The sequence below is a fragment of the Psammomys obesus genome, unplaced genomic scaffold (genome assembly GCF_907164565.1).
Source record: "Psammomys obesus unplaced genomic scaffold, mPsaObe1.curated_primary_1811, whole genome shotgun sequence".
NCBI lineage: Eukaryota > Metazoa > Chordata > Mammalia > Rodentia > Muridae > Psammomys > Psammomys obesus.
The window spans coordinates 1-26,604 of NW_026595868.1; the positions used below are offsets into that span (position 1 = coordinate 1).

The following is a 26,604-nucleotide window of genomic DNA, read 5'->3' on the forward strand; positions in this document are numbered from 1 at the left end:
TACATAACCAACAAAGAACACAAATATACTCAGAGATAAAAAGTGGCTAGTGAATATTTCAGAAAGTAAAGAGGTGAATAACCCAAAGGAAGATGGAATCAGTGAACTTGACTTGGCACTGAGACAAGAATAAACAGTACACAGGAGAACTTGGATGAGGGATCAAAAAAAGAAATACAAGTAAAACACTGAGTACCAAAAACGATAAATCCTAAGATAAAATTCAGATTCTAGAGAAGAAGGACAAATGTTAACATTGGAAATAAAAAACACTAAGACTCCAATCATACCACAAGTCACTGTGTTTCCAGCAGAACTAAGTAGACATCAGAATATCAGGCATGAAGGAGATGAGTTTCAAAACACTGCATTAAAATTTCAGTGAAAAACAAATAAGCCATAACTATGACCACAGTGTCCAAATTCTGAGACACTTTGAAGAGATGAAAGCCAGAGCATGTGGGACAGGAGAAGCTTAGATTTGTACTAAGGACATGGGAATATTCAACTAATTTTTGGCTGAAAAGCTCCAAATCTGGAGAAAGAGACATTCAAATAAAAGATACTTAGATGCCCAAATAGAGGTGAGCAGAGTGGAAAATTTCCTTGACATATTAGAGTCAATGTGTCAAGAATACATAAGCCTGAGCATGCAATTCCACCATGGAGCAGACACAAAAGTTGGTGTTTTCTCTCACTTTTTTCTTCCCCACTGGATGTATAGGGAATAGAAATGAAAATGTTTATAGATGTTTAATGAAGGAGGACAGTTTCAAACTGTCTTTTACATTTCTCTGTATTTAGTTCAATATTCTCACATGTTCACAGAAGAGCAGATGCTGTCTTGTAGCTACAACAGCCACTGTACATTCACACAAAGTACTTACAGAGTGAATTTCCATAGTACACTTGGTTCTCCGTTGAAATCATATTGGAATTTGAAGTGTGATTCTACTGTGATGTAAATGGGGATAAATACACATAGGATTATATCTGCCTTTATGTAGGTGTTGGGTTGCTTCCAGTACTCAAAACAGCTGTGGTGAATCACTTCCATTGATGTAAACGGAGATTGCAGGAGTAGGAAGAGACAAAGCAGAAGAAAGGACATGTCAGCGTCTTCACAACACAGAGACAATGCCCTGCGTCTATGATGATACAAGGAGATTATTGGCTTAGGTCATGCAGCTGGCTCAAACCTCAACCTTGCCAGAGAAGACTGTGTATGTTACATCTGCTTCCTACTTCAGGTTCTCAGTCAATGCATACCCAATGGTTCTCATGACAGTCCTGCTCACAAACTGAAGCAAAGTCCAGTCAATAGAGGGTAGGTCACAGTGTTGAGATATTTCTGTAACTGTAACCAGAGTTACTCTGAGTTTCCTGGCTTTTCACTGTTCTATTTTCCTCTCCTACCTGTGCTCTGGGGATCCCATAGCCCTGGGGTTGTGCACCTGCATACTCAATATGGGTAAAAAAACATGTTTGGTTCTTTCTTTCTTCCAAAAACTGTAAGATTTCATCATGGTCCACAGTGACCTTGGAGATCACCATAGTCTGAAACAGAAATGTAGCTCATCTAAAACTACCTTGTTTGTTTTGGATTGCTATTGTGAAGGTAGTTTGAAAAAAATAGCTGTATTCCACAAAGCTGCACTGGTGGTGTCAGTCTCTTGTGTATACCATTCAAAAGCACATTATCCTTGTATCTATCTTGACTTCCTGAGTTGTTGTCTTCTCTTTGCACCAATAAAATTACAAAGTTATATTGAAAAAAGAGTAAAGGTATTACAGCCAAGTACACATGATCATTATCTATGTCACCTATTCATAGCATTAAGGTTCTCAAGCCTTAATCTCACAATCTGTGTTCTGCTAATAGCACACTTTCTTACCAGCCACTCCACAATTACATTTTGTAATAAATCCAATGTTGAGTTCTGAAACACCAAAACAATTCAAGAAGTCACAAAAGTCCAGGAAAGCATGATATTTATTGGAATTAGGTGCCAAAAACTGATCAGTCAGGGACAATAGCACAGAATTGGGTACTGACTCATTCTCTGAATAGTCCCCATTGTAAATATGTAAACAGATGACAAAATCCTATTGCATTAAGGCCACGACTGACCAATTATGGCCTCAGAACAGACTTTGTAGCCAAACCGTGATGCTAAAATGAAATTGTTCAGCATTTTTATAGGATGGAACTACAAAGCAAGGAGAGCAGGTGGGCCATAGAATTTTGCAGTCAAACTTTGGCACAGAGCTTTGAGCAAGGAAGTAAACGTTGGTGACTGAGTCTTATTCAGGACATATCTTTCCTGGGTTCTCAAATCGGCATTTGCAGTCACATCCACTCCTGGAATGCTGGCCCCAAATTCAGAATCCTACAGAAAGAAAAGAGGGAAAAAGCTGTTCATAATGAATTAAAGTAATGGCAAGGAACACATGTACAAATTGTGTGCCTCAGTTTAGATGATCAGCAATTTCCCTCTTTACATTCTTTACATGTTATCAGACAAACATGAAACACCTGAAGAAGAAGGTTAGGAGTTGGTTATGTGGCATGCATAACATGAACTCAGTTTTGACCCTGCCAGTAAGAAGGAGGTTGTTCCTGAGGTGGCTTGATCCTGGAAACCATCCCCTAACAACTAAAAAGAATAATACTTTACTCTATACTTTTTCTGTTATTCTTTCATACTATTGATGTAAACATGCTTGATATAATTTCATGATGATATTATACATTACTCTTACAATAATATAATATATATATATATAGTATAATACAAACAAAATTTTGAAATGTTACTTATGTAAAAACAGTTTATGAAAAAGTGGTCATGATTTTTTAAAAGACCAAAAGGTATTTGCTAGAGGCTTTGAAGGGAGAAAAGTGAAAGAAAAATGATTTCTTTATAAGTTTCATATACAAATAATAAATAAATAAATAAATAAATAAATAAATGAATAAATAAATAAATAAATAAATAAATAAATAAATAAATAAATAAATAAGCCATGCCCAGAGGATCCTCAAACAACAGGAATGTCACAGACAGATTTGGACAGGCAGTGGTTTCTCTCAGGGTTTGGGTACTCTTGACTTGAGTCAGGATTAGGGTTAGGGTTAAGGTTGATGCACTCCTGCTGATCACTGGGGAGGAAGATAATCAACATTTCACTTGTGCTATTATTTACTAATTGAACATTTAATTTATCAGAGTGCTTTCCAATGATATGTGTAGCCCGGCATATTCTGCTTCATGATAGTGCCAATATCATGAACTCTTTATGAGTCCCCAAATAACAATATTTTGACTCTTTCCTTGCTGATTTGTACACCCTTGATCTCCTTTAGTTGACCTCCTTTAGTTTCATGAGGTCCCATTTAATAATTGTTGACCTTAGAGTCTGAGCAATTGATATTCTGTTCAGGAAGTTGTCTCCTGTGCCATTGAATTAAAGGCTCTTCCCACTTTCTCTTCTAACATATTTAATGTATCTGCTGTTACATTAAGGTTTTTTTTATCTACTTGGGTTTGAGTTTTCTGCAGGGAGATAAATATGTTCTATTTGCATTTTTCTACATTCAGAGATACAGTTAGACCAGCGCCATTTTTTGAAGATGCTGTCTTTTTAAAAATTATGTGGTTTTGGCTTCTTTGTCAAAAATCAATTGACCAAAGGTATATGTGTTTATTTCTGGGTCTTTGATTTAATTCCATTGATCAACTAGTCTATCTTTATGCCAGTACCATGCAGCTTTTATTATTATTGCTCTGTAGTTTAGCTTAAAGTCAAGGACAGAGAGAACTCCAGAGGTTCTTCTATTGTGTAGTATTGTTTAAGTTATTCTAGGTTTTTGTTTGTTTGTTTGTTTGTTTTTCCATATGAAGTTATTTTTAAGGTCTGTAAATATCTGTGATGGAATTTTGATGGTGATTTCATTGAATCTGTAGATTGCCTTTGGTAGATGGCCATTTTTACTGTGTTAATCTTTCAGATCCTGGAGCACGGGAGATCTTTCCCTTCTCTGATATTTCCTTCAGTTTCTTTCTTCAGACACTTGAAGTATTTTCATAAAGGTTTTTAACCTCTTTGGTTAGAGTGAGTCCCACAATATACTTTATAGTATGTGTGGCTATTGTGTATGCTGTAGTTTTCCTAATTTCTTTCTCAGCTAATTTCTCACTTGTGTTCAGGAGGGCTACTATTTTTTTTAAATTAATCCTGTATCCAGCTACTTTGCTAAAGTTGTTTATCAGCTGTAGGAGTTATATTGTGGAATTTTTAAGGTTGCATACATACACTACCATCTCATCTGAAAAAAGCAATATTTTCATTTCTTCATTGCTGATTTTTATGCCCTTGATCTGTCTTAGTTGTCTTACTGCTCTAGCTATAACTTCAAGTACAATATTGAAGAGGTATGGAGAGAGTTGACACCCTTCTCTTGTCCCTGATTTTATTGAAATTGCTTTCAGTTTTTATTCCATTTAGTTTGATGCTTGCAATAAGCTTGTTGTACATAGCCTTTATTAAGTTTAAATATAGACACTGTGTCTCTGATCTCTCTAAAACTTTCATCATGATGGGATGTTGTACTTTGTCAAAAGCATTTTCTGCATGGAATGAGATGATCATGTGATATTTTCTCTGAGATTGTTTATATATATTTGATTAGATTGATGAAGTTCTGTATGATGAACCATCCCTGCACCCCTGCAATGATGTACATGATGTGTTCTTGGATTCAGATTATATTTTATTGAGTATATTTGCAAAGACGTTCATGCATGAAATTAGTCTGAAATTCTCTTTCTTTGTTGGGTCTTTGTGTGGTTTAGGTATCAGGGTGACTGTGGCTGGTAGAATGAATTTGGCAATGTTTCTTCTTTTTCTATTTTGTGAAAAAGTTTGAAGAGTATCTGTATTAACTCTTCTTTGAATGTCTGCTTCAATTCTGAGCTAAAACCTAGACCTCAGCATTATTTTTTAGTTGGGAGATTTTTGATGATTCCTTCTATTTTCGTAGTGGTTATAGCGCTGTTTAAAGTTTTTTCCTGATCTTGATTTAGCTTTGTAAGAACACATGATGGAGAGGTTGTGGAACCCCCCTCCACTGATTGTGGGAATGTGAACTTCTACAAGCACTCTGGAAATCAATCTGGTGCTTCTTCAGACAACTAGGTAGAGCATTTCCTCAAGATCCAGTTATACCACACCTAGGCATATACCCAAAAGAGGCTCAGTACACAATAAGGACATTTGCTCAACCATGTTTGCAGCAGCTTTATTTATAATAGCCAGAACCTGGAAACAACCCAGATGCCCCTCAACTAAAGAATGGATACAGAAATTGTGTTACATCTACACAATGAAATACTACTCAACAATGAAAAACAAGGAAATCATGAAATTTGCAGGTAAATGGTGGGAACTGGAAAGGGTTATCCTGAGTGAGTCATCCCAGAAGCAGAAAAACACACATGGTATATACTCACTTATATAGACATATAATATAGGATAAACCTACTAAAATCTGTACACCTAAAGAAACTAATCTAGAGGGAGGACTCTGGCTATAATGCTCAATCCCCACCCAAAAAGGCAAAGAGGATGGACATCAGAAGAAGAAGAAACCAAGAAACAAGCTAGGAGCCTCCCAGAGATGGCCTCTGAAAGGCTCTGCCCTGCAGACTATCAAAGCAGATGTGGAGACTTACGGCCAAACTTTGGGCAGAATGCAGGGAATCTTATGAAAGAAGCGGGAAATAGTAAGATCTGGAGAAAACAGGATGTCCACAAGGAGAGCAACAGAACCAAAAAATTTGCCAAAAAAGCACAGGGGTCTTTCCTGAGACTCATACTCCAACCAAGTTCCATGCATGGAGATAAACTAGAACACTTGCACAGATGTAGCCCATGGCAGTTCAGTGTCCAAGTGGGTTCCATAGTAATGGGAACGGGGACTAATTATGACAGAACTGATTGGCCTGCTCTTTGATCACCTCCCACTGAAAGGGGAGCAGTCTTACCAGGTCACAGAGGAAGACAATGCAGCCACTCCGGATGAGACCTAACAGACTAGGATCAGAAGGAAGGAAAAGAAACCCTCCCCTACCAGTGGACTTGGTGAGGGGTATGCATGGAGAAGGTGGAGGAAGGTAGGGATTGGAAGGGGATGAGGGAGGGAACTAGAGGGGGGATATAAAGTAAATAAAGTGTAATTAAAAATAAAATTAAATAAAAATAAAAACCTAAAACACTGAGAGAAAAAATATCTTAAGAATATTAGTGAATTGCAAGCCAGTTTCAGCTGGACACAAGATTTTATGTAAATACACCAGTTTATTTTGGTAATTAGAAAGGTGAATAAAATGGAAAAATTAAAAAACTTTTATTTAGTAAAAAAAAGAAAAGAGTAACATTGTGTTCTATAACATTCTGCCTAGCATAAATGTAAAAGAATTTAACAACAAATCATAGTATTCTGCATGGATTAGAATTGTATAGAGTGATTATTTTGCTAAGCAAGTTTTTTTGAGAGGGAAATTTTTATTATATCATACTTGAATGTGTAACATTTTAAATACTTAGATTCAATTTAGTGATGCATTATTACGTGACATCAAAGAAAGAGCATAAATCTAGACATGATTAAATTATGATTAAAAAGTTATATATAATGTTATATAATATATATTTATTTTATGGAGTTATAAAATAAATATATTTATTTATAATTTTATGAATAATATATAATATAAAGAACATAATCAAGATATATAGGATTCTAGTAATGGGCTAAATTCCATTTCTGTTTGGATAGAATAAAATGGATGAGATTCTGATGGCTTTTATTTGTGTTGTACATCTGCTTCTCATAAAAAGAAAACAAACAAAAAAACATTCTCAAATAGATACAACATAAGATAACCAAGGATTTGTAGGTAAAGTAAGTCAGAAAGAATAAGGAAAACTTGTCCATTAATAAGACTTTACAAAAACCAAACCAAACAAAACATAGGAACAAGTTAAAGGCGTGGAAATTTACTTGTAATTAAAAGTTTTGTAGGTTTGCTTAACTCTTATTTTCTAACCCCTACCCTTAGAATCTTTATTCTGATTAGTCACCAGCACTAGTATCCTATGAAGAAAATTTTAAAAAAAATTCAAAATTATTTTTATATTCATTTTACTAAGCAAAAACAGAGACTGCCCTTTTATTTTATGGCTTTGCAGAAAGCAGCCATAAAATTACAGATACTTTTAAATGAAAAAAAAAAACAATGACTAGGTTGGGTTGGTCACAGTGTCTTCCAGAAGGCCATGGATAAACAATTTTTGTTCAAAAATTAGAGTTATTAAATTAGAAAATATAGGCATAAATTAAATTAAAATCTAAGCACAGGATTATTAGTACATTATAGGTTAACATAGCTTCTTTTAATAAAATTCTACATAGACTTGCATACCTATAAGTTATTCCACCAATATCCTGCACACATACATGTATATAATATTTAACATATTATGTTTATATATTATAAATACATCATAATATATTACACATAATACAATATATTATGTTTATATATTATATATAATCCTATATTTAAAATACATTATATTATTTCCTAATATAATTTATTATATGTAATATAAAATCAAAAAAATTGCAGTATACAAATATGGCATTATTTAGTTAACAATAATCCACTATTAAGAATAATGTAGAAGTCATTAAGAAACTGTAGACAACTCTCTAGGAAAAGTTCTTCACGAACCCTTCATCTGGACAGAGGGCTAATATCCAGAATACATAGAGACCTGAAGAAGTTAAACACCCCACAAAAAACCTGCACAAATAATCCAATTAAAATATTTGGTACAGAACTAAAGAGATAATTCCTAACACAGGAATCTCCAATGGTGGAAAACACTTAAAGGAATGCTTAACATCTTTGGTCACCAGGGGAATGGACATCAAAAAGACCCTGAAATTCCACCTTATACCCATCAGAATGGCTAACAAGCGAGAAAAGATGCTGGAGAGGATGTGGAGAAAGAAGAATCCTCCTGCATCGCTAGTGGGATTGTAAAATTGTACAACCACTTTACAAACCAATCTGGTGCTTTCTACAGTTAGGATTAGTGCTACCTCAAGATCCAGCTGTACCATTCATGGGCATATATAAGATGTTCAGCCATACAATAAAAACATTTATTCAACTATGTTCAAAGCAGCTTTATTAATAATAGCCAGAATCTGGAAACAACCTAGATGTTCCTCAACTGAAGAATGGATACTGAAATTGTGGTATGTTTACACCATGGAATACTACTCAGCAACTTAAAACAAGGAAATCATGTAATTTGCAGGCAAATGCATGGAACTAGAATATTCTGAGTGTGGTAACCCCGAAGGGGAAAGACACACAGGATATATGCTCATTTATAAGTGGATATTAGCCATAATATATAGAAATAACATATTAAAATCTGTAGTCCTAAAAAAGCTAAACAACAATGAGAACACTTGGAAAGAGGCTTAAACCACATTCAGAAGGGAAAATACGATAGATATTAGAAGTAGGAGAAGATAAGGAACATAACAGGAGTCTTCCAAAGGGGGCCTCTGAAAGACTACCAATCAAAGCAGATGTGGAGACTCATCGCCAAACTTTGGCAGAGTTCAGGGAGTCTTATGGAAGAACTGGGAGATAGAAATATTTAGAGGGGATAGGAGTGCTGCAAGGAGACCAACGAAGCGAAAATTCTGGGCTCAGGGGATCCTGCAGAAATTGATGAATCAGCCAAGGACCATGCACGTAGAGGACCTAGACAGCCTGCTCAGATGTAGCCTATGGGGAATCCATTCTCCATGGTGTTTCCACAGTAAGTGGAGCAAGGGCTGCCTCTGAAGTGGACTCAGTGGCTGGTTCTTTGATCATCTTCCCCAGCAAGGTATCCTAACTAGGCCAGAGATAAAAAAGGATGCAGAGTTCTGATGAGTCCTAATAGCCTAGGGTCAGATAGTAGGGAAGGAGGACCTCCCCTATCTGTGGACTATGGGTGGGACGTAAGAGGAGAAGAGGGAGGAAGGGTGGGAGCTGGAGGAGAAAAGAGAGGGGCTACAGTTGGGATACAAAGTGAATAAATCATGAAGAAAAAACAGAAACTATAGGTAGTTGTTTATGTCTATATTTCTGGAAATTCAGAAGTGAAAGCATGGAGAGAAGGAGTTTCAACCCATATCTAATTACATAGCAAGAGTAAGGCCAATTGGAGTCACACCCACACCCCTCCACATATATATTGCTAAGTTTTGATTTGGAAGCTAAATTTATTTTCCTCTACTTTTTTCCATTGGTTGGGTTTGTAAATAAAATTACTGTTAATGGAATGTTGGCAGGACGGCTTCATAGTGTGCCTAATATGAGTGTGCTTTAGACAAGTGGATGCAGTTTATATTTTAACTACAGAATATGTATAAAGAGGACAAGTCCATATTGCTTCTGAAAGAACATTCTTTTATAAGTCATATAATATTCACCAAATGATAGAGTTGATATCAATTATGAGACTGTAGACAAAAGGATTAACATCTTGATTTTCATCGAAGATATTTTCTCTAACAATCTTGGCCCTGGAAAACATTACATTATATGAAATATAAAAGGCTAATACTGAAGAAAAAGGTTATTATCATATTACACCAATCATAATCCTCATTGGTATGTAGTTGAAATGTTAAAATCTAATGCCTTTGAAAAATGTCTTAATACCTGTTTTATTCTTCTTCTGATGTCCATCCTCTTTGCCTTTCAGGATGGGGATTGAGCGTTTTAGTTAGGGTCCTCTCTTTTGCTTAGTTTGTTTAGATGTACAGATTTTAGTGGGTTAATTTATATTGTATGTTTATATGAGTGAGTATATACCATGCATGTCTTTTTGCTTCTGGGACAACTCACTCAGGATGATCCTTTCCAGGTCCCACCATTTACCTGCAAATTTCATAATTTCCTTATTTTTCATTGCTGAGTAATACTCCATTGTATAGATGTACCACAGTTTCTGCATCCATTCTTTAGTTGAGGGGCATCTGGGCTGTTTCCAGCTTAGGAAACAACCTAGGAACCTGCTACAGAGGGCCTCTGAAAGCCAGAAGAAGAAAAGAGGAAACAACCTAGGAACCTGCCACAGAGGGCATCTGAAAGCCTCTGCCCTGCAGACTATCAAAACAGATGCTGAGCCTGATGGCCAACTGATGGGCAGAGTGAATGGAATTTTATGTAAGAAATGGGAAATAGCAAGAGCTGGAGAGGACAGGAACTCCACAAGGAGAGCAACAGAACGAGAAAATTTGAACACAGGGAACTTCCCAAAGACTCATACTCCAACCAAGGACTATTCATGGAGATAACCTAGAACCCCTGCACAGATGTAGCCCAGGGCAATTTAGTGTCCAAGTGGCTTACATAGTGATGGGAAGAGGGACTGCCTCTGACATAAACTGATTAGCCTGCTCTTTGATCACCTCCCCCTGAGGGGGAAGCAGCCTTACCAGGCCACAGAAGAAGGCAATGCAGCCATTCCTGATGTGATCTGATAGACTAAGATCAGAAGGCAGGAGAGGAGGACCTCCCCTATTAGTGGACGTGGGGAGGAGCATGCATGAAGAAAGGGGAGGTAGGGTAGGGTCAGGAGGGGAGGAGGGAGGGGCTTATGGGGGGATACTAAATGAATAAGGTGTAATTAATAATAATAATAATAAATAAAAAATGTCTTAATAGAAATGATTTTAACGATTGTATTTCCAAACTTAAAGCAACCATATATCTATTATTTATAAAATGGTTTTAAAAGAAGCACCATATTTGATATCCATATAGGCCTCTATACATGTTACTTTTATGTCTGAACCTAAAATACATATGCAATAATATGAAACATTGAATGAGCCTTCAATTACATTGATTAGAAAAAAAAATTGCTGAATATTCCATATATTCCTGAATATATATCTTAAAAATAAAACAAATAGTCAAGCAAAATAAGACACCAAAAGTGGAGAATTGGAAAATGTTACAATGCCATTTAAACATTCCTCAACATGTGGTGTCAATTGGGTATCTGTTGAAGAATAATGAAGTATCCTTATAATAGTGGGAATATCCTACTGTTCACTGTATAAAAACTTACATCCTGGTTCTTTGGTTGGAAATTATTGGTACTAGTGAGGCTCAAGTGTTTCAATGATGGTAGGTAGTTACACTTTTTAAAAGACAAGGTCTTTACTGAAAATATTTTGTCATTGTAAGTGCTGCCTTCTGGAGAGATTTATGTTTTACTGAAATTCTTTATAGTCCTTGCATTAAGATAGTTATAAGAGAGTAAGGCAACCTCTTTTTCACTGTCTGCCTTTTTCTCTTCTGAATGACACATCCATGAGGCCATTTGCTAAAAAATGACATCAGCTGGTTGGCATGTGCAGAGAACAAATGGATGAGACTAGGTGACTTGTCCTTACAAAACAGTAAGCAACATAAAATGGTCCTAGTATGTCTAATTATGGTAGCACATATAAGTATGAAGAGGCACATTAGTATTGATTTTAACCAATATCTATCAATCATATGTATCATATTATATGGCTATCATATATATATATATATATATATATATTATTGTAAAATACCTTATTCATCACAAACACAATAATTCAATAATTGTTCAAAAACAACTTTTTTGAGTCAAAAGTTTTAAGGAAAAGAAATGCATGTGTCACTTTGTCATTTATGACATGAGCCTTAGAATGTTGATGTCACAGTGGTTTCTCCCCCTGGCTAGTATAGAATGTTTATACTTTAGTGGTTTCTCTACAAACTGCTGTAGCCATTTTGGGTTAGTGCCAGGAAAGAAAAGTGAATTTCTTGCCCAATGAAAGTTTCTCTATTCTAGGCTCCTCTATAGAGGTATTTTAAATTGAGTATTATGATTCTCATGATAGACTAATGGTTTCAGGAAGTGTTCTGTCCTGATTTCTCCAGAACATGTGAACTAATTTTTTTAACAGTTGCTTTATGGCAAGCTACCTGTTAGCAATAGGCAATACTATTACCCCAAAGAAACAAAGTTATCATGTCAAAGAGGTATGCAGTAAGCTGTACAACATTCTGGTTTCAAACTTATATTTCTCAATATTTTAACATTGATTCAGCTAAATAGCAATAACTTTCCAGACATACTCATTAAATTTCAATTTTATTATGAAACTGAGTTGATAATATTTTATAAAATACCTTTAAATTATTGCCTGATGTGTTTGATGACAACCATTAACTGATATCTCTCTTTGACTGTTTGATTCACAGGGATATTTCCCAAGGAAAAACTATGGCTTCTCCATATATATTTTTTGAATGATGTAACATGATTTAGGCATAGTAATATTCACTTAATAAAATATATACTTTAAATGTTTAAACTGTATAAGCAGGGGCAGCAAAGAAACCAGCAAAATAGTAGTCACTCCATTATTACAGGGAATAATTTTATTATGACTCAGAAGATAAAATGTCCAGAGGCACTGGAAGAGTTCAGAGCAGAGAGAAAAAGAAGCAGACTTGATATGACCAAGACTGTCTAAAAGAGAATGGAGAATATTAAGAGAAAAGCAGAGATAGCTTAGACAGAGTCAAACAGTGCTTTCATAAGTATACAGGCTGAACCTAGGTCCACCTACACATGTGTAGCAGATGTGCATCTTTGTCAACATGTGTGTCCCGAAAATTCTGGTAGAATTTTGCTATCTTAATGTGAATTGTATAATTACTCGTAGTAATGAAATTACACACTTAGCAAAAGTCAAAACTTATTATTATCACCAATTACAATCATCATAAAGAGAGGCATTCTAATTTTGAATGTTCCTCCTATTATTGCACACATATTATTACAGTTATCTATCCTTCTATTTAACATCTATCATCTGTCTGTCTATTGTCTATATCATATATCTAAGACACACACTGACACCCCCACATCTTCACACACATATGGTGGTGAAAATGTTATTTTTTTCCAACACATGTAGTTCAAAAATTGCTCAAACTCAATGTTTTAAAGTCAAAAGTTTGAAGGCTTTGAAATGCATGTGTCACATGCATGTCATGAGTCTTGGAATGTTGGTATCACAGTGGTTTCTCCCCCTGACTATTATACAGTGTTTACACTTCAGTGGTTTGTCTACAAACTGCTGTAGCCATTTTTGGTTATTGCCAGGAAAGAAAAGTGCCCAATGAAAGTTTCTCTAATCTAAGCTCCACTACAAAAGTATTTTAAAATAACTACTATGATTCTCATGATAAGCCAATAGTTCTGGGAAGTGTTGTATCTTGATTTCTTTAGAATCTGTGAACTAATTCTTAACAGTTGCTTCATGAAAAGCTACTTCTCTTAGCAATAGTCAACACCACTCCCCCAAAAAACAAAGTTGTCATGTCAGAGAGGTATGCACTGAGCTATACAAAAATTTTCTGGTTCCAGAACTGACAGTTTTGAATGTTTGTATTCTCTGGGATCTGACTAGTTTAAATTATTAGGAAAGCCTGATTACTTTCTTCACACTTATTTATGTTCCTTTAAAAAGTAATGTGTTAAGTTATCGCATGCCACTATGAAGATTTCCTTCTGATATGTTTTTATTTCCCATGGTCAAATGTATCATAAAGTCTTACCATCTGCTCTGATACCCAGTAGGGTAGAGCCTTTCAGAGGCCCTGTGTAGTAGGCTCCTGACCTGTGCCCTATTTTCTCCCTCTTCTGATGTCCATCCTCTTTGCTTTTCTTAATGGGGATTGAGCATCTTAGCCAGAGTCTTCTTCTTGATTTGTTTCTTAAGGTGTACAGATTTAATAGGTTTAGCCTATATTATATATCTAATATCCACTTATGAGTGAGTAGGAATGGATACAGAAATTGTGGTACATTTATACAATGGAATATTACTTAGCAATAAAAAACAAGGAAATCATGAAATTTGCTGGCATATGGTGGGAATTGGAAAAGATAATCCTGAGTGAGGTATCCCAGAAGCAGGAAGACACACAGGGTATATACTCACTCATAAGTGGTTATTAGATATATAATATAGGATAAACATACTAAAATCTGTACACACTAGGAAGCTAATCAAGAAGGAGCATTCTGGCTAAGATGCTCAATCACTAGTCAGAAAGGCAAAGAAGATGGACATCGAAGGAGGTAGAAAACAGAGAACAGGACAGGAGCTTACCACAGAGGGCCTGTGAAAGATTCTACCCTTCAGTGTATTGAGGCAGATGCTGGGACTCATCTGCCAAACTTTGGGCAGAGTGCAGGGAATCTTATGAAAGAAGTGGGAGATAGTAAGATTTGGTGAGGACAGGAACTCTACAAGGAGAGCAACAGATCCAAAAAGTTTGGGCATAGGTGTCTTTTCTGAGACTGATACTACAGACAAGGACTACTTAGGGAGATGGCCTGGAGCCCTTGCACAGAGGTAGCCCATGACAGTTCAGTATACAAGTGTGTTCCATTGTAATGGGGACAAGGACTGTCTGCCAGGAATTTGATTGGCCTGTTCTTTGATCACTTCCCCCTGAGGAGGGAGCAGCCTTACCAGGCCACAGATGAAGACAATGCAGCCACTCCTGATGAGACCTGATAGAATAGGATCAGAGGGAAGGGAAGGAGGACCTCCCTTATCAGTGGACTGGGGGAGAGGCCCAGGTAGGGAAGAGGGAGAGTGGGTGTGACTGGGAGGGTAAAAGGAGGGAGCTATAAGGGGCATACAAAATGAAAAACTGTAATTAATAAAAATAAAAATAATTTTAAAAATAAAATAAAAACAGAAAACAATGACAAAAAGCATATTATTAATGAAAACTGAAAACATATTAAAACATATATTCCATAATTTTGACCAATGATGAAGTTATCCTTGATGTCCTAACAGTATCAGATGGAAGGCAAGATACACAACACTAAGTAATCTAACCAAGCCGTATAATAAATTTTCCCCATCCTTAAATCCCTCTTTCATTCTCAGCTCTTTCATCACCTACAAGGTATTCAGACATTGAGCTAATGTTTATTTAACAAAGAAGTCCTCATCTTGAGGAATCAGCCTTTTCACAGAAAGAGATTTGAGGGGAAAATAAAATTTCATGGAGTCCACGATTTCATTAGATGTTTGCCTAAGGGAGAGATATAAATGTAGCCCATGGTAGCTCAGTATCTAAGTGGGTTACCCTAGTAAGGGGAACAGGCACTATTTCTGACATGAACTCAATGACTGGCTTCTTTACATCCCCCCTCCTCCTGAGGGAGGAACAGCCTTGCTAGGCCACGGAGGAGGACATTGCAGCCAGTCCTGAAGATATCTGATAAGTCAGGGTCAAATGGAAGAGGAGGAGGACCTCTTCTAGCAATGGGCTTGGAAAGAGACAGGGAGGAGATGAGAGAGGGAGGGTGGGATTGGGAGGGAATGAAGGAGGGGGCTACTGCAGGGATAAAAAGTAAATAACCTGTGATTAATATTAAAAAATAAAAATTAATATCAAAAAATAGAATATCCTTATTCCTATCAGGCATACAGGTTAAAGGGATGAAAGATTGGGGACTGGGAAGCTTTAAGATGCAATAGGATATTTTTTCTTCATACAAGTCTTTCACTTGCTTGGTTAGAATCACACCAAGGTACTTTATGTTATTGTGGCTATTGTAAAGGATATTGTTTCTTTCTCAGCCTTTTTGTCTTTTGTATACAAGAGGGCTACTGATGTTTTTGAGTAACTTTTTTATCCAGCCAATTTGCTGAAGGTGTTTATCAGCTGAAGGAGTTTTCTGGCAGGCAAATTGTGGGAACTAGAAAAGATCATCTTGATTGAGATAACCCAGAAGCAGGAAGACACACATGGTATATATTCACTCATAAGTGGTTATGAGATATAGTAGATAAACATATTGAAATCTATAGTCCTTGAGAAGTTGGAAAGCATGGAAGACTCTAGGGAAAATGCTCAATTCTCATTTAGAAAGGCAAATGTGATAGATATCCAATGCAAGAGAAGACAGGGAATAGGACAGGAACCTTCACAGATGGACTCTGAAGCAATCCACTGATGGAGGTATCGAAGGAGAGAATGAGACTCATTGCCAAACTTTGGACAGAACAAATGGAATTTTATGAAAGAAGGGGGAGATAGAAAGACCTGTAGGGGAAAGGAGATACAAAAAGAGATCAACAGACCCCCAAAATACTGGGCTCTGGGGCCCTTGCAGAGACTGATACCCATGCATGGAGAAGACCTAAAACCACTGCTCAGGTGTAGCACAGAGACTCACACACTCACACTTACTCTTGAAGATGAAGTAAGAGAGACTCCAGAAGGTAAGTTCCAAAAAAGCTTCTCTTTATTTAAGCTTCTCTTCATTTAGCTTCTCTTATAGGATTCTTTTACTTTACACAATCACATACATACATACATGCCTGTATACATACATACACACATATTCATATACTGGGTACATGGAGCAAACTCGAGAGAGCAAGTTCCAATCTATTCTACAGATACACAATTTAGTGGAAAGAAGAAACTCTGAAGAGTAAGTTCCAAACCCACCTTACATACATACATATTGGTGGATGGAGCAAACTCCAGAAAGCAAGCACCAAACTTCCTTATATACATATACATACATCATTATGGATGGAACAAACACAAAAGAGCAACTTCCATCCCAAACTTACATACATACACCTTGGTGGATGGAACAAGACACAAAGTGCCAGTTCAGACCATACTTTTACTCTTTTTCCACAGCTTATCTATCCCAGCAAGATCTTTCAAGCAGTACGAAACACACAATGTGGTTACCCTATACTTTTCTTTAAGTGAATGAGTATAATGAATATACTTAAAAAATATATTCCCCAATACCTTCACATGATCAAATGTTTTACATATTATGGGTGGAAAAAAATGGAAAAACCAAGACCCAATATCTTGTAATTAACTATCTTGTGTTCAGTTAACAACATGAGCAAGCAACGTAACTCCTCAGTCAGATTTTCTTTACTGGCAAGCTGAAATTTGGGGTAATCAAAAAATTATATTAAAAAGTAGTCTTATAAAAGTCTTAAAAGGATCACAAATCTGAAGTTTGTGGCTTATAAAACAATAAGCCACCTCAACATTAAATCTTGAAGGGTGGGATATGTCTAATAACCACTTATGAGTGAATATATACCATATGTGTCTTCACGGTTCTGGGTTATCTCAATCAAGATGGTCTTTTCTAGTTCCCACCTGCTAATTAATAACTTTTATTAAATCATATCAAGAAATTGGAGGCAAAAACAAGTATGAATAAAACTATTGCTATCTCAGCTATACTTCCAGCTGGACAGTGTCCAGTCAGCAAGTGCTACCTTGGGCTTTTGTTTCTGCTCATCAACCTTAAAGAGTCCCTGGCTTTACTATTAAGAGGGTACTTTTCTTAATATCACATGGTTCTATAAAATTTTTTACATCAGACCTATTAGCAAAAACATCTTACCTGACCTTGCTAAACAATCTACAAGTTGATATCGGGAAGGGAGGTTATCATCCCTGGGCAAGAAAATTCAGGGTAGGGAGTGGGATATTCTGGCCAAGGGAACCATATTATCCCTTGGAAGAACCAAGGGATTTCTGGGAGAAAATTGGTAGTTTTTATATAGGTCAGTTTTTATATAGGCACCTCTCCCATTTGTCCAAGATTTGAAACCTACATCTATGGAAATATAAACTTTAGAGAGCAGCATGTTCTCCACTGGGTAATGATTATCAAATGAGCCCACAAGGAAGAAAGGTAGCAAAGAAGAAGATTCTATTTTTTTCTTTTCTTTCTTTGTATCTTCTGATTTCTGTAAGGGAGAGCAGTTATCCAGGCTGATCTCAAATTTCTGTTCTTATTTCTTCTCCATAGGCCACTGTAATTGGCTCAGAAGATTCCTTACCCTGAAACTTACCTGCAACCTTACTGTGAAATAAACATTAGGTGTAACCCATTTTACGGAGTCCCATCCAAAGGCACTGGTTGGTTGAGCGAGAAACATCTAAAATATGAAAGGCTATGATGTCTGAAACTTTTGATCCCAAGCATTTCATAGATAAGTTGATTTCTCTCCTGCCTTGGGGGCTATTTTCCCCAACCCAGGAAAGCAGGAGGGGCAGAAGATGAGGTGTAATGCTTAGAAGGCCAACAAGCATGACAGATTCAGACATACTGGGAGCCAACACAAAGAGAAATTTTAAGTTTAATTCAAGAAACAAAGTTTATATACCCCTTGGGGAGTGAGTGGAGTGCTCCAAGGTTTGGTGTACATAATTGTTTAATAGGCATTTCAAGGATTCTTGTTTTACATTAAACAGCACACTCACATTATATCAACACAAAGTACCTAATTATCCTATAGGTGAAGGGAAGGGATCTGTGTCAAAAAGCATCTATCAAATGTGCTTGGTGCTATCTATGTCTAAAGACACTAACCAGATAAAGTCAGACAGAGATCAGGAGGCTCTGGTGGGGAGAGGGAGTCCTGCACCTTAATGCCTAGCTCAGAAAGGCTATCCAGACCTTGAGGGCTACAACCTGAAACAGCAAGGCACTTCCGTCCAGATAAAAGACATCCATCCTGAAATTAGCATGTAATTAACAAAAATGAAGATCTTTTGTTGGCAGAACTCTTAAACTTTTCACATTCAAACTCAGGTCCTCAAGAGCAACAAGTCTCTTAATCAGCCATTGCTCTAGAGTGCCAAAGTTCAGATCCTACTAGTAGTGAACAATACAGTCAGATCACAATCTCCTTTAACTTCACCTTCAGGCAGTCTGAAAGTCTCTTTAGGCCTCCAGGGTTCCCTGCACTAGTAACAGTTAATACATTAATAAAACATTAGTAACAGTTGAATACAATTAATACAGTCACATTGTTACCTAAAAATTAATCAGAATTAACTTGATAGTGGAATTTTCCCATGCCTTTAATCCCAGCACTCTGGAGGCAAAGGCAAAGGATTCTCTGAGTTTGGGGATAGTCTTATCTACAGAGTAAGTTCCAGGAAAACCATGGCTAAAAACAAAAAAACTAATTTGTTGATTAAAAGATTTGAGAGATTTATGTAGCACAAAAGACCACGTAAACTAACATGAGTGTCTGTTACTTAATTTCTTTTGTAATATTTTTATGTTCATATAAAGCACTGAGTGTTCTTTTTTTATCTGGTGGTTGTCTGGGATACGACGGTCAGCAGGTCCCTCAGAACATAGGTACCAATTCTCTTAGAATAAATTTGAGTGATCAAGGGAGTTGGCTCAAGACCTTTTTCTGTAGTCCAGGTCTGACTGTGGGAGGTGGAAATGAGGATCACACCAAGCGTTACAATTAGATTTTTAAAATGAGGCTTTCACTGTCACACAGCAGTGCCTGTGATGATGTGGAAGTGTTTCATTTCTTTGGCTAAACTGGTGTGGGATTGCAGCCAAATTACAGGCCTTGCCAGGCTCAGACCAAGCACACCAGGAAATAGGTCCAGTGGGTTATAGGCCTGTTGGGCTGAAAGGCAGGTCTAGGCCCAAGGGGTACATTGCTTGAGGTCAACAGGGTTTTTCAAAGTTCAGCAGTATCCAGCCATCCTAGCTGGCACCCAAGTTCTGGGAGCTCAGTGGCAAATCTCAAGAAAGAAGGAGAAACCCTCTCTCCTCCAGAATAAAGGACTGACAAATTTCAGGTAGCCATGGTAGAAAGCTGAAGGTATCACAATATTAATTTCTTGTGAAATCAGGGATTTATAAACCTTGGGCTTAGAGGATGAATGTGTTTGTTTGGCTTCCTGGGACTAGATGCTAGGGATAGTTGATTAATATGTTGTGGTGTAGTACCTCATTTGCATGCAGTATCAAAGTCCTATGATGAGGAGAATATATAAATTAATTATCCTGTTGTGGTGGAATATCTCCAGGTACAGTTGAAGTTCATTTGCTGAAAGCTAAAATATCCTTAGCATAAGGTGGTGTATTTCCAGGAATCCCCAGGGGCTTGCTGAGCAGGGTTCTTATCAGGAAAGGGTCAGGCCTGTAATCTTCATTTAGGTCTTTGTGATGCTCCTTACAGTTCCCCAGATCAGGCAAAGATAGAACCCCAATGAGAAAGGGAGTCCATTGTATAGACCTAGCTAAGAGGCTATCTGGAATTTTCATACTTTAAAATTACCAGGAGAGCCCCACAATTGAGATTCTGCAACCACTCCTCAGTATCAGCTCTATGTTTAACAGTGCTTCTTACCCAGTACCAGCCTGTCTGTTTGCTTGTTTATTTGTCTTGCATTGGTGGGAATTAAGCTAAAAGCATTCTGCAGTGCCAGATCTTTTAGCAAAAACCTACATTCCCACACTCTTTTTTGTCAGTATCAATAACAGCATCAAATTGAGTAATGGTTTTGCATTTCTGTGACAAGTTTTAAACTGTGGAAACTTTAATTTATTTTATTTTATGACATGAAAGCATGCCTTTTCAACACCAAGAGTCAATAAAGACCAGTACAGATCAGTAAGTAATACCTTCCATTCCTATTGCTCCAATCCTCTTTCCTTTTCTCCTCAGAATAAGGAAACCATACTCTGCCATACCAAGCCATCCTCTTCTACTGAGGCTGGGCAAGGCAGCCCCACCAGTGGGGCTTCACTTACTTCAGGGACTCACATGAAGACTAACTTGTGCATAAGACACATATGTACAGCTGATCTTAGTCTAGTCCATGCATGGTCCTAGGTAGCTGCAACGGGAAAGGCCAATTACATCTGATATCTCATTGGAAACTTTAAAAGACACAAGAGCCTGGACATATATCTTATAAACAATAAAGACCACAGATGTCAGCCCCAAATACTTTACCCAGCCAAACCTTTAAACAACATAAAGAGAGAAAATAAGATATAACATGGACAAAAACAAATTTAAACTCTACCTATTCACAAATCCAGCTCTATAGAAGATACTACAGGGAAAATTCCACCCAAGAAGGCCAAATACAACCAGGAAAACACAGTATTATATAAGTTCATATCAGCAAAACTAAAGAAGGGAAACACAAACACAATCATATAAACACACTCTCACAGACATACAGATACAGGCTATCTGGGCTGGAGAGAAGGCTCTGCCGTTAAAGGCTAGGCTAACAACAAAAAATATAAGACACACACTACCACCACCAACATCAAAATAACAGTGACAAAAACTGGTCATTATTATCTCCCAACTCCAATGGCATCAGGTCCCTAGTAAAAGGACACAGATTACAAAATAGATTTTAAAAAGGTCCTATCTTTCTGCTTCATACAAGAAACATACCTCAGCACTAAAGATAAACATTACTGTTATTAATGATATGTTCCTAGCGCTAAACAGATGGCTCAACACCTATGGCTGGCTGCTCAGCCATATGGCCTAGGTAAGAGATAGACCACAACTGTCTGTAACTCCAGTCATGGGGGGAACAGATATTCTGGCCTCCACTGATATTGCACATGTACTTGGTATACACACTGGCAAAACTTCTGCACCTAAATTAAATCAATTTATTTTTAAAGAAAAAAAATAAGATATATGTGAAGAAAATGTTTTACATTAGGGAATGACATGTTCATGTGTCTTTTCACCATTTTCACTGTCTTCTCCTCCAAGAGGCCAGAAGACTACATCCAATGTCCTTGACTTAGAAACACAGGTGGTTCTTAGTCATGTGAGTGCTAGAAATTAAACTGAGTTTACAAAGGAGTAGTACCACTAACCCTCCAGTTCCCAATGATGTCATTATAATGCAGAGGAAGCAAATGCTGCATTACCCCTTCTGTCTCCTAGCACTGGAAGATGATAAAGGCCCTGATAAATGGCTAGAATAGGATTCAATGGATTTCCACCCCTGTATGAATGGACTTTCCACATTATTCTTTATTTTCATTGTTACCACAGTTCTCTTGATGTGAGTAAATACAACAAAAGGCTTTGTGGAAGCCAGTCAATTATATTGGAAAAAATCCACAATTTCAGATATAGTCTACTTTTTTGGAATGATTTAGAGACAGGATATGTTCACATAGCCATGGCTGTTTTAGAACTCAATCTGTGGAGCAGGGCATGGTGGCACACATATGTAATGCCAGCACTCAGGGAGCAAGAGGCTGGCAGATCTCTGTAAATTTAAGACCATCCTGGTCTACAAAGTGAGTCCAGGACAGCCAAGGATAAACAAGTAAATTCTCCCTCAAAAACAAACAAGCAAAAGTATTCACTCTGTGGACCATGCTGGCCTCAACCTCAGAGAGAGGGACCTGCCACTGACTCCCAGGTCTAGGATGACAAAGATCATTTTTGAGCCTCAGCTGAAATACATTTTTAAAATGACCTATCCTTGAATCAAGGAATGAAATGATAAAATAAGATGTATAAAGGAACCATTATTCTTTTAATAAACAGTAATGATTCTTTAAATTCTACAGTTAACACAAAAGCAGTAATCATTTTCATTTGCAAATAGCATTATCCAAATCATATCATTTTCTTCCATCCTTAGATGACAATTTGTTTATAATATGAATAGAAGACAATATGTACTATTTCAACTAAGTTTGAGTATCAATGAGCTCAGTGGGGGAATGTTTGTGGTACGTAAAACTGGCAACATAACTTTGAACATCATATAACAATGAAAATAAACCTCACAACATGATCACAGAATCTTCATATATCTGTCATCGCCCAGGATCCCACAGTTACATTACACACACACAACATTCTTTTTTGAAATAACCCTCATTGCTTTACATTATCTAACACCTCTAGACAATTCTCTTAGAAGGAAGTTCTTCAAGATGATTTGACATATAGAAAATAAGGGAACATGAAGAAGCATGGAACTTCAAACAATATATACATACATAAACACATATTATTGAGCATTTTAACATTAACTATTTACATTCAAGTGAGGTTGAAAACCAAACATCTTAAAAGAATTTGTGAAAATGCAAAAAGTACCATGCTTTCTCAGAGACCCTTCCGTAAAAACTATGATCACACACTGCCAGATAGAAGTAAGCAATAGATCACACAAATGATGGAAATCCCATTCTATACATTGCAGCAGAAAAATATCTACCACAAAGCAGAAATGCAGATGAACAGCCACCACAGAAAGAATATCAGAACAACCTCATAAACATCTGTGAATAGATTTGCTACACATACAGCAAACTTCAGTACTTACTCCAAGGTTTCAATTCAGACCACAACCACAATTGATACAACCATTACATTTAAGTGAACACGGTAAATAATTTATTTCCTCCAAGGCTATAATAAAAACATATTTTAAAAAGTTTCTTTTCTTGAAATTGAATACATTTATTATGTCCAGTGTCATCAAATCTTATGCAGAAATACGGTTGCTCTCTTCTATGAATTCTTTTCTACTTCTTGACATCAAGATGATATATAAAGATTTAAAATATTTACAGTACTAGAGAGATTGCTTTGCACTTAAGTTCATTCCCAGGACCTAGGTCAGGTTTTTGACAACTTTCTATAATTCTTGGTATGAAAGGGTCTGCTCTTCATGGAAACCAGAATGGACAGGCACATAAACACAAAGAGACACACTGATAACACATAATGGAAATTCAAACAAATTCTTAAACAAATATATGTTTACTCATGAATGTTTTACTTGTGTAATCATTCATTACTGTAACTCAGGTGTTGAGGCATCTACAGGCTTATCTACAGAGTTTTTCTTCATCATGAATTCCTTTATGTAACAGAAATCAAACATGTAGATTTGAAGTCAGAGAAATGAATCCTCAGTTGGTGGTATCATTTATGAATGTTTAGGAAATGAAGCACTCTTAGAGAAAGTATGTTTCTTGGGGTGGGCTTGATAGTTTTCAACTGCATAGCATTTGTAATTCTCACTCTCTGCTTCATACTGAAGGTTGAGGCTGTGAGCTGTAAGCTTCCTTCTTCAGCTGCCACATGTGACACTTGGATGCCCATATCATAGAGATCCTATATCCCTCGGGAACCATAAGGCAAAGCAAACACATTTGGAAGTTGACACAGACATGGTGTTTTGTCACAGAAAAGGCAGTAAACACACATAAATTTTACAACTGGATGATTTATTTAATGTAATTGAAGAGAATTTTGAAATCTAAAAGGGTTACCTTATGGTTTAAATTCATAAGCCTTTTGTCCATGTGAGCTTTGAATTGGAAATAAAATAAGGATGGATGTTATAATGCATGAATACATTGTAGACACTTGTTAGAGTTTTCCTCCCAAATAATCTCGTGTAACTGAATGCAAGTTGGTGGGTCAAAGATCTTAACAAATCTTTTATCCCAATAGATTTTCTTCAGAATGAGTTCTTTCAGGTTCTCAAAGACTATTGTGATATGCAAAGGCTTTAACAGGTTGCTCACACACTACAGCTTTTACTCTTCTATAATGGTAACATGAAGAGGAAAACTACCATACTGACTACATTCATGGGGTTTCTCTGCAGCATGGCTTTTTCTCAAGATTTGAAAGACAACTACATGAAAAAGATTTACCACATTGTTTATTCATAGGTTTTCACTGCAGTATATGTTTTTTCTATGTATTTGGAGATATCTATGTTAAGAAAAGGCTTTATCACAATGATTTCAGGTGTAAGGTTTCTCTCTACTATCTGTTCTTTTATATATTTGAAGATGACTGTGATATGCAAAAACATGCAAAAGTTTTTTGCATGTGTAAACATGCAAATTAAATTTGTCCTAAGTATTGCCTTTTAGATATCAGCGTCTATTGAATTATAGGGTGAACCTAAGTTTAAGTTTATCATCTCTAGGAAAGCTGCAGGCTTCCCAATAGCTGACTAGCTTTCATTATTTATCTTTTGTTCTCCCAAACCTGACTGTTCCATACCACGGCTTCTGTTTCCCTAACATAATGACTGTCCCAAACCACAACTTCTCTTCCCTAAAATATAATACCTTTCCTAACCACAAAAGAACAAATGGATATGATTGTTTTAACTGTAAAACCTACATTTTGCATCAGGTGACTTTCTCAATGACATAAACCAATCCCATATCCTTAAACCCTGATTGATTAAAAAAAATTAAAAAACAGCACAGATGTTTACAAATTTCAAGCACAGAACTGCTGTAACTTTCTGGCCCAGTGAGTGGGTAGGTATCACAGTTCAGTTCCCAAGAATTTTATGTGGCCCTCATCAACCAGTAGTGCCATGATAACAAAAAATTTTTGTCATTTGCATTGACCTAGTGTTTGGGTTTTATTTGATTCAATGGACCAAAGAACGCAAAGGCACAAAGAACAGAAAGAGAACAGTTTTGCTTATATTCTCAGGATTTCTCTCCAGTATTAAACTTTTATGATGAAGAATGTAGATATGTGCAAAACTCTCATATTTTAAAACATTCATAAACATTTCTCTCCAGCATGAATTCTTTTATGATGATGAGTATACAAATGTGGAATAGCTTCACCATTTTAAATACACTCAGTTTTTCTGTCCAGTATGAATTTTTTCATGACTTTGAAAATGATTCTGAAGAGCAAAAGTTTTACCACATTGGTTACAGTCATAAGGTTTCTCCCCAGTGTGTATTTTTTTATGTACTTGGAGAAAATTATGGCATACAAAGGTTTTGCCACATTGGTTACATTCATAGGATTTCACTCCAGTATGTTTCTTGTCCTAGATGAGTTTTACATGAAAAGTCTTTAGGACACTGGTTATATTCACAAGGATATTCTGCAATATGTATTTTTATGGTTTAGGAGATGACTGTGTTATACAAAGGTGATTACATTCATAAGGATTTTTTTTTCTCCTGGGTGTGTTCTTTTATGTTTTCAGAGACTACTCTGAAATGCATAGTCTTTATCACATTGGATACATTCTTAACATTTCTCTATAGTGTGAACTCTTTTAAGTACTACGAGATGACTGTGCTGTGCAAAAGCTTTACCAACTTCGGTTTCATTCACAAGTTTTCTCTCCAGTGTGAGTTATTTTATGTCTTAGGAGATGACTATTACGTGCAAAGGCTTTACCACATAGGTTACATTCATACGGTTTCTCTCCAGTGTGAGTTCTTTTATGTCTTAGGAGATCACTGTTATCTGCAAAGGCTTTACCACATTGGTTACATTCATAAGGTTTCTCCCCAGTATGAGTTCTTTCATGTGTTAGGAGATGACTGTAACATACAAAGGCTTTACCACATTGGTTACATTCATAAGGTCTCTCCCCAGTATGAGTTCTTTCATGTACTTGGAGATGACTGTAACATACAAAGGCTTTACCACATTGAATACATTCATAAGGTTTCTCTCCAGTGTGAGTTCTTTTATGTATTAGGAGATTACTTTTATGTCCAAAGGCTTTACCACATTGGTTACATTCATAAGGTTTCTCTCCAGTG

General features: G+C 36.5%; 1 protein-coding gene across 1 annotated transcript; it reads right to left on the reverse strand.

The window, feature by feature from the left end:
• Window positions 1-22,741: 22,741 nt before the first annotated feature.
• On the reverse strand, window positions 22,742-26,600 carry LOC129685910 (zinc finger protein 625-like; the record flags this gene model as incomplete). Its single annotated transcript, XM_055619431.1, has 1 exon — window positions 22,742-26,600. A coding segment is annotated over one exon (441 nt), but the record flags the coding sequence as incomplete, so codon positions are not given.
• Between the last annotated feature and the right edge of the window lie 4 nt (window positions 26,601-26,604).